The following is an 11,963-nucleotide window of genomic DNA, read 5'->3' as shown; positions in this document are numbered from 1 at the left end:
TTTACTTATCAGCCAATTATTCATTCAAGCCATTCTGGGATGTTCCTCATTAAACCTTGGGAGGTATTTATTCAAAGAATGCCAGAAAAGCCTCGAGTGAAAGACTAAGCCAGATAAAAATAAATCAAAACAAAAAACAACCAAAATATTGTAGAAAAAAAGAAACAGTAATGTTCTTCTGACACCCTCCGGCGCACAGTCTCGCTGAGAAAAAGAGAATCAAACAACTATTAACTTCAGGGTATTTTTTATTGACTCATTCTTTTCAATTCTTGAAGAAAAACTAAATCTTTTAAACCTAAAAAAAAAAGAAAATGTCAGTACAATAAAGAATGGGAGCATTTACATGAGATCTGCAGTTTGTAAGAAAAGAAGCCATTTACATAAAGATTCAAACTCACACATGGATGCAAACTTAGAACACATAAGATCACATCAATAAGAGACGGAAAAAAAATTCAACTTTGAACCTTTCGCCCTGATGCATATCAGACAAAAAACATCAGCAACAGAAACGTTGAGTGACATTTTGGTTCAGGAACTGATGAAGAACCTTGAAAATTGCTGCATTGCATCTCTCGGAGCTAAAAGAAGAACCTATAAAGGGTAAACAATGGTGTAATCTTTGCTTTAAACACAGAGAGTTTCATTATGATTTAAAACTTTGGTAGTTTGCAGCCTGTGGACAAAATAAAAAAAAAACAAAGCTAAGTGGGAGGGACATTATTACCTTTTCTTCCCAAACCAAGCTCAAAATATTAGTCCCATTAAAAAATAAGTTTTAATATAAAAATTGGAAAAAAATCTGCAAAGAAAAAGAATTGAGATTGTAAGAAAACCAGGACTTGTAAAAATGTAGAGCTTGTGCATAAATGTTAGTGTTTACAGATCATCAAAAAGACTGAAGACAGAGGGAAGCCCCTGAAAACGTCTTTTAGCTTGAAATTGTGCAAAAAGGTCGTGCTTCACAATAAAAAAAGTTACTGTACTTAGATCCTGCATTCCTCTGTATTTACAGTGGGAATTATTGTTTTTTAGTCAACATAATTCTTCAGAAAAAATGTTTTATTCACTGTATGATGCTAGAAAGGCATCTAAGCAGTACCAATATTAAAAAGATGTTTACAGGTTTGAAGTTGATGACCCAGGCCCGTTTAGTGTTAACGCTAACCTTCCTGTCGCAAAACAACGTGCAAACATGAGCTGGTGTGAAAGAAAAGATCAACAAAAAGGAATAACTTTAGTGTTTCACTTGAAGACATTCTGAATGTCTTTCTTCTGTCCATTCCCACTCCCCAACGGGGATCTACACGAGTTGGTAAGAAAAAAAGATGGAGGACAAAGGTTCATCAATCTTTCCTGCAAAGAGTATATTGGTTTTTGGATCAAAGTTTGAATTATTACTTGGTTTACAATAAAAAAGGAGGACATGAAATAACCTGTAGAAATATTCAGCTTATTAAAATAAACAGAATGAGTTTGGAACGCTCCCATCCAAATGTCAAAAACAAGTTTACCTGAGGAAAACATTGAGTACAGTGAAGACTAAATCAAAGACTCAGAGTACAAGCTTAAATCAGTACAGATGTCCCTTTTCCACCCGAAAAATTCAGACCACAGTTCACGCGTAAGACAGAAAACTTCCTCCAACGCAGTGCAGTCCAATGCCACGACAAACAAAGACTATAGAGTAAACCAAACCTAATCCGAGTCTATATTTATTAAAAGTTTCCACTTGATTCTAGAGGTGTGTTAGAGATTAAACAAAAATCTCATGATTACTTGATGTAAAATCCGATATGGAGTCTCATTTAAAATTTCTGTTAAAAAAAACGGAAAAAAAATCCCCATTTTTAGCATGAAGACTTTTAGAACAAAAGTGTTTCCCATGCTTCAATATTATTCTGCCAACTTTAGTTAACAGATTAAAGTTTTACACATAGAGACACACACACACGCACACACACACAATGTATAAGTAGACTAGAAAATCTCCATGGTTTCTTATCTTTGAACATCATCAAATGCCATTGTTCTGTGGACTGTGTCCATGTTATTGCACCGAATAGATACATTATCTGCTCTGTTAAAACATGATCAGTACTATTTAGGTTTCTGCTAAGTGAAACCGTCTAAACGTCGTCTTCCACACTTAAACGTATCTGATTATAAAGATCTCTTTGTGCCTCATCGGTCCGTGGTCTATGTGGAGGCCTACAGTAGAAACGTGGGACACTGTAGTCCAGCGGGCCATGATGGACAGTTAAGAAGACATTATTCCCGTCTTCCACACAGGGAGGCAGCGTGTTAAGTGCCGGAGGAAGAATCAAATGACATGATGATGCTCTCGTGAAGGTCAGGCGTGCTGAACAGCCAATTCTTGTCCAATGAAACGCCGGAGGCGATCCAGATACTGAACGTACAACTCAATGTCATTGTGTCCAGCGCCCTCCACCCAGAGGGGCTCCACGGCCTTCGGGCAGCGCTCATACAGGGCCAGGCCGTGAGAAAAGTCGATCACCTCGTCCTCCGTCCCGTGGATAATGAGAACCGGAGAAGTGATTTTAGACACTTTTTCAATGCTGAAAAGGGAAGACAAAAAGTATAGTTACGAATCACTGAAGTATGGTTAATATTCACTGAATGTTCTTGTGCTAAGAGCTCGCAGGTCACAGTATAGAAACATTCTTTAGTGTAGAAATATTCTCTTTAGGGTTGAACATGTTGAGACATTTGTATGTCACTCGGGGTTAAAGCGACAGCAAGACTTTCAACTGAAAACAGGAAAGCTGAGCAGAAAAGATCTTGTTTTATCCTCGTCAGCTTCCTGCGCCATCAAGGAATATGACAGATTTGGGAGCTTTTAGAAACATCAGATTTGAGGTAAGAATCAATATTTTAACAGGACATGCAAACACAGACTGTTTTTGTACTGTTAGCTATGCTAATAAAACCAAAGCAAAAATAAAAGCCGGTAAAAGACGCTAAAGACAAGTTAAAATATGAACTAATTTTGTTTTTATTTTCAACTAATGTCAATATTGTTTAAAAATATCCCTTGTTTTAAAGTGACAATTCACTCACAGATAATGTTGTTAAAACCACAAATAATTCCTATAATAAATATAGTAATATAGTTTTTAAAACTTAATGGGACATTATGGGGCAACTGAAAATCACACTTTCATAAACAGCAATATGTTGAAGTACAAAACCCACATTGCAGCAGCACAAATATGTACCAGATCAAGTAGATAAAAATGCAAATCAAAGTTCACATGACTGGTTTTACTGGTTCAGCCTTTCATCTCAATAATGTTTGGCCAGATAGTATTAAGATGTTCGGGAAGTCACCTCAACTTGTTTCTTTCCTGGTGACTTCTAAAAACTGGGGTGTTTTCCGAGGAAAAATAAATAAATTTAGTGATGCAACAGTTAGTTGTATGAAATTCAATTAAACGTGGAAAACCGCAGGGGTAAAAACGTGCAACTCATATACGTCAAGGACTAAGATGGAGGTCTGCCGCATGCATTTCCTCCCTCTCACAACCCGCTTTCCTATCTGACTACTCAAAGGCCACTAGAGCCAACAAAAACCTAAAAATAAAGTAAGAAAAATGAAAAAACACTGTCCATACTAGACCATTGTGCTGTTTTGAATGTATGTAAATGCTCGATGCTGATTTGAGCATTTGGTGTTGTATCCGTATACAACACCACAGTAGCTAGTTAAGCCTTAAACTTCATTCAACTTGGGCCTATCCCTCACTCGTCTGCAAAGTGCCGTCATGGGATCCTATAAGGAATTCTCAGTAGCTCTGAAAATAAATGTTTAGTTTCATGGTTCAGGGGAAGGTTATAAAAGCCTCTCAGAGGTTTGAAGTGTTGCTTCAAACTGGAAGCAATGGAATCAGGAAATGCAACGCAACAGGCAAAGCAGCTGGTAAATCCTGGTCTACTGGGCCAAAAAAGAAAGTATGCAGAGGATTGTGAGAATGGTTGCAAACCACCTGTGAAGACCTGCGAGAACATCTTTCTGCAAAAGGTGTTTCAGTACCTCATTCTACAATACAGCACATAAACATCTGCTGGACGAGGTGATGAAGCCCTTTCTGCCCTCACGCTACAAACACAGTCATCTGTTGTATGCAAAAGCTCATTTAGACAAGACAGATTCTCCTTGGAACAAATTGCTTCTCACCCACCTATAGAATCTAATACTAAGGCGTGAATTATAACTGGGATTCTCCTGCTCCACATTCAGCCCCTGAAGTAACAAAGATAACAGGAAAACAGCTGAAAGCTGTTATTTGACACCACTTCTCTCCCACTAAATTCTCTTAGCTCTGCTCTCCTTTCCACCGCATCATATTGACTTACTTTTATTTTCTATATAACGACAATAAATGTCACGTTAACTATAGAACAGGTCTCTACATTCCAGTTCCAGATGCAAACATTCATTATTCGTTCTTTTAATTCAAAACTATTTCTGGGGGAAGCACCACTGGCCACACTTTGGACACCCTCAATAAAGTGCTAAGAGATAGGAATGTACAATATATCTGCTATAAGGTCGGTATTGGTCCGATATTATCAACCAATGTTTACTTCCATCTTGCTGCCTTTTGCATTTCAGGTGGGAAAAAGAGGCTGTTCATGTGTATTTGTTTGGTCATGTGACAGCGATGCAACTGGTGTTTATTTTAGCTCTGTTAAAAAGTTAGGTATAGAATACACATTTGTAAATATTAGTCATATTAATGTTGCACATCAATTTTTATTTCGGTGCATCCCTTGAAAGAAACGTGTAGCACTGAGCAGAGGGTGAGAAACACTTACTTGGGGAAAACATCAAAGCAGTAGGTTTTCTTTGTGTCAGGAAAGGCAACTCTCATCCCAGACGTTAAAGGTGAGTGAAGAATGACGGCGGCACACTCGTACCGCGAAGCCAAGTCCACAGTGGGAACTGTGCCGATGCTCTGTCCGTACAGGATAATGTTCTCTGGGATTATGCAATACCTACATAGGATGAATAGAGTAAGACTCATTAGTAAAAGAAGTGTCAAGATGAAGAGCAGAACAAAATGAAATAAAGCCACTTAATAATAATCCCTTTGTTCTGAATCTATTTCAGTAAAAGTCTGTCAAAACACTGAATTTACTTTTTTTTCTTCTAAATCCATCAGTCCTAATAACAGAAAGGTACAAAATCATATCTGGGCTTTGTAGATGAACAGGCATTTAGAGGCACCTGTACCAAAGTTTTCCAGGTAGATCTGACAACAGATCTACCTGGAAAGTTTGTTTGGTTGAACATTATGCCCTGCATTTAATTGACCTTCATGAAGTTGAATGATACTGATGTTACCAAAGGTTCTGTTGCAACTTCTGAAGACAAAACCGTAACTTTGTTCTGCAGTAAGTAATCTCTCTAGATAAACGGCGTATCAAAACACAAATGTTTCCACCAATCTTTATTTTTTCCCAAGCACAACTTTTACCAATTTAAGCCCCATCTTCTCACGTTGATGTGAACAAAATGTACCTACAGTCATGTGGAAAACTGAGGATACTATAAAAGGTTCGGGTCTTTCACAATAGATGTTCAAAGAACTATATCTAATCTTTTTTTCAAAATTATCTTCAGAAAAAAAGAGATTCAATAACATTTTAACAATAGGAAGGAGAAAAATTTAACTTTACTTTATAATTGGAAAATAAAAATGTTGATTCTCACTGGGGAAAGAGTTATAACACCATAACCCCTAGTTAGGACATAACTTAAGTGAGAAGTTTTCTTGTAACCTATGACCTCTGGCCTCAGTCTGAGGAAAGCTTCCATTTAATCATTAAAGGAAAGCATCCTTTAATCTCAGCTGTGATATGTTTGGGGATTTCTGGGAGGTAAATCCTATTTCAAGTAGATGAAGAGCTTGGCGTTGGCCAGTCCCAGAAGTCTCTTATATTCAGTTAAATAGGTATATTTATTATAGAAACCTCGTTTTTTAACTATATTGGCATTTTTATTGTATTTTTTATGCAAGCTTGTGCAATGTAATTTATTTCGGCATCGAGGCTGAATGACAGTAAAGTGAATCTTGAACTTAGTAGAATTTTTGTGCACAAATTTACTTAATGGATTTTAAGCATTTCGAGATTTAGTTTTATAACCACATTTTGTTATTAACATGGAGTAGATAGTTTATGAAACTGTAGATTGTTGAGTCTTTACTTTGAAAAGATACAATGAACAATAAAGTGGTTAATTTTACTCAATTAACAATTAAAAAAACAGGAAAATCAATAAATATTACATTTTCATTCCACTAAAAGTATAGATGACTCAATTTGTCTGTAGATGGGGGCTAGAAAAAGTTTTTCAAATGATATCAAAGTTTAGAAAACAGAAAGAAATAACTGAAAAATGCTCAAATTGATTTCTTTTTTAAATGTTACCAAGGTTTTTTTTTTACAAAAAATAATTTTAATTTATACAAATTTCTAGTGCTTCAATGGACCCTAAGGTCAGTAAAATACAGTCCTGTGAGTCTGTGGCAATTCTAGAACAACATACCGCGTACGCAGGGCATGCCAGGCAGCGTCTATGTCCGCGTACAGGTTCTTCTCGGTGGGTTTGCCTGTGCTGACTCCATAACCTGAGTAGTCATAGGAGAAGATGTTGCAGCCGATACGGCTGCCGAGGCCAATGTAGAAGCTGCTCATCTGGCCCAGGTCGACTGCGTTTCCATGGGAGAAAAGGACGGTAAATCTGAGAAGAGGCAGATTTAAAGGAAAAGTTGATCGATGTACTGAAGACGCCTGAAATGTTATGTTAAGATATGTCTGTAGATTCTGACCGATAAGATTTCAGCTAATAGCCGAGAACTGATTCGCTAATAACAAGATTTTTATTGCAAATAAATATAGTAAAAACTGCTATTTATGCAATATCTACATAAGATGAATAGAGTAAGACTCATTAGTAAAAGAAGTGTCAAGATGAAGAGCAGAACAAAATGAAATAAAGCCACTAAATAATAATCCTTTTGTTCTGAATCTATTTCAGTAAAAATCTGTCAAAACACTGAATTTACCTCTTTTTTCTAAATCCATCAGTCCTAATAACAGAAAGGTACAAAATCATATCTGGGCTTTGTAGATGAACATGTGGGTTTTGCCATGATGAAATAAAACCATGTTGCTCTCTATACTGATATGCATCAAATATATATTTTTCCGTATTTCTGCTTTCGCAAACCCAGATGGCTATGACCTCTGAAGATTTATTCTTTAACTGATTTTAGAAGTTAATCAGCAACTGGATATATTAGCAGGGTTGGTCCCTCAATGAATCTAAATTATGTTCCTATCTCATAAACTCTTTAATGTTTAAACCAGCATCATAAAGCCATGTACTGACACAGACCTGTGACGACTTTGTCTCCGACTAATATCACTGAGTGCAACCCTGCTCATTCATGATCGCAACCATAAAAAATAAACAAGAGAAACCAAAACTTTACATTTCAGAAAGAAGGAAGAAAATTTAGACTTTTAGGGAAAAGTTGACAGTAATCAATTAGAAAAATCTACAATGAGGAAATTTGTAAGTGAGTTAACAGGAACAAGGGGAGGACAATAAGCTGAATCCAATATTTTCAGATTTCAGTTTCTTTTTTTGATAATGAGTAAAAATAAAATATATATAAAATATACTTATCCTTAACAAAAACAAAGATCAGTAATCATTCTCTCTGACTGGTGCATCTCTACAATAAGATCAATAGCATGAACTCCAGGGCTCAAGAATTGGCCACCAGCAACATTTAAGCTTCGTTTCTGCTGAGCAGTACAGGTTCACATGGTTCAGTTCACCATTTTAAGGTCCAGGATGTTCAGGAGAAAGTTTCTACCTCCAGTTAGACTGGCAGGGTTCAACCTAAGCACATGTGTTGTCAGACTAACACATATGTGACACAATAGCATGCCGCTATTGTCTCAGATAAATGGATGGTGTTGTGCTTCGCCAGCAGATCCACCCTAAGCATACCGTATTATTGTGCTATGGACAGTAATATCAAGTTCTACAGATACCTGCTACCTACATATTTGGTACATGTCACACCCCATGATTTAGATGCATTTGAGGAAGGGAGACTAACTTTAAAATGAAAGAGAAAAGAAATCTCAAATCTGGAACATCACAATCTCAAAAAACTGTCAAGAATGTTTCCAGCTTCTCACCTGGCATTCCCTGCAACACGGATGTACATGCAGCCGATTCGGTTTCCCCTGCTGGAACGAGTGAAGGACACTTCGATCTCATCGAGATCTCGCTGATTATACTGAAACTCTGCTCGATCTGTCAGGTGAAGCTTCCACTTCCCCTCCACCCCACCGGCTCCTCCAGAAACCGAAGCTCCACTCCTTGACCGTAGGTTCGACGTCCCGGATGCGCCCAGTGTGGGGGGGTCCGCTTCAGGGTCTGGAAGAAAGGCGTATGTGGGCTCCGGAGGCAAGAAGGCCAGCTTGGATGCGATGCGACTCGGACATGGTGGGCAACAGAACAGGCAGCAGAGCTCTTTGAAAGAGAGGCCATTCATCCTTCACTGTGGTGCAGGAAGACAAGAGGGTCACTGTACCAGTGAATATACATCACAACAAGAGCCTTATGTCTATGTCATGAGCGAGCCACTTGCCTGGAGGTGGCCATAATGATCATTTTTGCATTTCTGGCAAGTTTCTCAACAATAGAATACATATGATCAAGTCCATGATCCTATATTAGAAGATCTGGGTACAAAGATGATGACTAAAAATATGTATATTTTTTCCAGATTAAATAGGAAGATTATTTTGTTTTGTACAAACATTACTATAATATAGGATTCACAGCACTGTGCAAAGGTTTTCTTGAGTTGTTGACTAGAACTGGTCAATATTCAGTTTGATCTGCCCTGACTGATGACCAATCTGTGAGAGTTTCAATCTATCTATAAATTCTAATCTTTTTCTGGTCAGTGAATGCACCACACAGAAGCTCTACTCTTTATTGCAACACTCAATGACAGAGTTACTGAGGAAAGACTGCTCAAAGTTAACAATTTGCAATATTGAAAAGGAAGCACAAAAAGGTGTAAGAAGCTTTTTAAAATAAAATTTAGCTTGTGACGACTTTTTTATAAAAGACAAGTAGGCTAAATGGAGTACAGTATATTTGTGTCTTTAGTAAATCTTACTGTCACGGTGAAAACCTAAATTGTCCAAAATATAAGTTATACAAGTTGCTAAAGGAGGTTATCATTTCAAACCCTGACCCTTTAATCTTTGCTTTCAAGCATTTGTTAAACATGGTTTACAAAAACTTCTCTTGATTGAATTCTTGATTGAAAACAACTTCTCTGGATAAAATCTAGAACTAAATATTGTAAAAATTGCGTTTATTTCCCTCTTTTACATTACCTGCCTTAATGTAGCAAAACAACTGGCTGAAATTGGGGTTGGCATCTCAAAAGGTTGGAAGCAAAGGTTTAAAACGTCTCTTGCTTCAATTTATTCCTTATTTCCTTACGGCCTACTCTTAAAAAAACTGATCCTTTTCAAATGGTTTAGACTCTAGAGCAATAACTCCTTTGTCTTTTCTAAAATGTTATTTAATTTGCCTCTTTCGTCACAAATGATCTATCTTAGCCAGACACTCCTTGCAAATAGACTTCTGGGCTAAAACATGATAGAGCTCTTTGATGGTCTTCTGCATTTCCAATATTCAAATTGTAAGTACCTACTGCACAGCCTGCTGTCATTGTCAGTGAAATAATAATTAATTCATCAGGCAACCACAACAAAACTGCTCTATTTCACATTATGCTGAGCAGAAAAGCTGACGTACCTGTTGAGTTGAAGATCTCAGCGTATGGAATAAAAACTTTCCTCAGACAAACGAGAATAAATAAATAAATAAAAGATATTCCTCTTCAGTTTCCAACACAGGGTGTAGTTAAGGTCCTCTACCAGCAGAACAACAACAAAAAAAAAGTCGTGGAGCCAAACAGCTGACAAGGAAATGCTATTTACAAACTATCGGCAGGTTTTTCCTGGAAGAGACTGAAGTCCGGGGTACAGCCATTTTGTAAAGTTCTATAATTGCCTTTAGACTCTATTTACTTCTTTAAATAGCAAACCCGTGGGCTTGATGGGCCAAAATCCTCGGGTTTTTTTGTTTGCTTAATTACAAACAGATTGGCTGTGTTTTGACTTGCTACAAAAAAGAATCTAAACGCTTCTAAAAAAAAAAAAGAAAAACACCAAACACGCCGACAGCTGCCCTGAACAAGGAAAAGAGGGAGTGCTATATCAGGTTAAACTGCCGCGAGTCCGATTATCATCTCACAGAGAAGCCGTTTGTCTGCGCACCCGCTAACCGAGGCTCGAGCTAGCCACTGGGAGATATAAACACTCCGTAAAAAACCCAAACAGCTCACATGAAGACCGCCGTAACAAACCGTCTGAAATGACTTAAACTTCCTACATGGGTCCCATGTGAGCTTTGCTGGTATCTCAGCTAATTGCACCGACGGCGTCTTGTCCTTTGAATTAATCCTGGTTAAGAGCGGTGCTTTCCTTCGCCTTTGCTATTTCACCGCATCCGGAAGCGTAGATGACCGGAAATGACGCGAAACGTTTTTTGTTGTTCTTACGGAAGCTCCCGGACTCGGTTTGACAAAACCCACGCCAGCTTGTTTAAATAATTTGCTATAAATAGGGACAAGTCGCACAAGAACCAATTGTTGACGAAAGAAAGACACCAATAACTGGTTCAAGCTAGAATGTAGTGTTACAAGCATAACTGTGGAGTAACTTATACTTACTTATGCTTTTAGGAATAGTTTTGTTACACCTTATTTTTCTTTGTAATAAAAGTGCTCAAGTAAAAGCACCTTTATTTGTATTTTACTTGAGAGCAGTAGTGAGCATTATCACCACTCTTGAGTAAAATGTCTGGCTCAAGTAACTTCAATTAATTAAAAATAATTTACTGATTAATAATTTTCTTAATTAATTAGGTCTATTATTAGAACATGTTCAAATCTTTATTTCTGCCTTTATTTCCTTCAAGATTAGAGTACTGAAATGCTTTTATCAGTTTTGCATGGCCTTTAGATTGTTGCTGCAGGTTGTGTTTGACTTTTGACAGCTAATAAATATTCTCATATTACTCAAGTGGTGAGTAATATGAGTAAAATTAATATGAGTAAAATCTAGATTTTGCTGTAAACTCTAGACTGGATTTTAGGGGATTGCTGTTCACATACATGCTCTTCAATCCCCACTTAGTATCCTGAAAATTTACAGAAAAACTAAACTGTTACAGAGAAAATGATTTTTTTTTATTCCAAGCATCAGTGCTGGAATCACTTGATGTTAAAACCTTAGTCCAAATGCTTTCAAAATTTTTGAACTATACAGAAGTAGCTTTTAGGAGCAACTTATCTAATGAACTAAATACAATAAAAATTATCTTTGTTTAAAAGTACATGACAGAAGTGAAATTTGTTTTTTCTAAAGTGCGATTACAAAGTCAAAAATTAAAACTAAGCAATTTTTTCAAAAAGAATCAAGCACATTGCAAAGAAATCCTTAAATTCAGTTTTATTTGATGAATAGTCGCTTTCCTCATATACAGATATGCTCAAACAAAATATAATTGAGTTTCTGTACAGGATTTGAGATGCACCCAAATTTAACTTGTTTGAATCACATTTAGTCATCAAAATAGAAGCCATCTTGTCTCAGGTCAGTAACAACTATGGGACGCAGTTTTATATTAGAGAAGATTGAAAAACATGCTGCTTCTTGTAACTGCTTTGCATGTGCTAAAGCAGTGAGACTATAATTAGAACTACAAAACTACAAGAACAGAAGTGACAGTTTGGAAGAAGACAACTTAGGCATGTTTATTA

At 36.9% G+C, this 11,963-nt stretch overlaps 1 protein-coding gene across 1 annotated transcript; it reads right to left on the bottom strand.

The window, feature by feature from the left end:
- Positions 1-230: 230 nt before the first annotated feature.
- abhd17ab (abhydrolase domain containing 17A, depalmitoylase b) lies at positions 231-10,649 on the bottom strand. The gene is made up of 5 exons (XM_055057439.1): positions 9,893-10,649; positions 8,248-8,612; positions 6,578-6,772; positions 4,843-5,022; positions 231-2,582 (listed from the first exon to the last, which is right to left on the bottom strand). Exons 2-5 carry the CDS (start codon positions 8,604-8,606, stop codon positions 2,357-2,359), a joined length of 960 nt encoding a protein of 319 aa, XP_054913414.1. The 5' UTR covers positions 8,607-8,612; positions 9,893-10,649; the 3' UTR covers positions 231-2,356.
- Positions 10,650-11,963: the final 1,314 nt, after the last annotated feature.

Source organism: Poeciliopsis prolifica, unplaced genomic scaffold (genome assembly GCF_027474105.1).
Source record: "Poeciliopsis prolifica strain line A6 unplaced genomic scaffold, Auburn_PproV2 SCAFFOLD002, whole genome shotgun sequence".
NCBI lineage: Eukaryota > Metazoa > Chordata > Actinopteri > Cyprinodontiformes > Poeciliidae > Poeciliopsis > Poeciliopsis prolifica.
The sequence above is the reverse complement of the archived record's forward strand: the minus strand, read 5'-3'. Positions and strand labels throughout refer to the sequence as shown.

Excerpts from the sequence above, each read along its gene's own strand:
- abhd17ab (XM_055057439.1), bottom strand. The coding sequence starts at position 8,606 with ATGAATGGCCTCTCTTTCAAAGAGCTCTGCTGCCTGTTCTGTTGCCCA. Across the intron at positions 6,773-8,247 it reads CGTGTTGCAGGGAATGCCAG|ATTTACCGTCCTTTTCTCCC; the intron begins GTGAGAAGCTGG and ends GCCTCTTCTCAG. Across the intron at positions 2,583-4,842 it reads TGCTTTGATGTTTTCCCCAA|CATTGAAAAAGTGTCTAAAA; the intron begins GTAAGTGTTTCT and ends TTCCCTTTTCAG.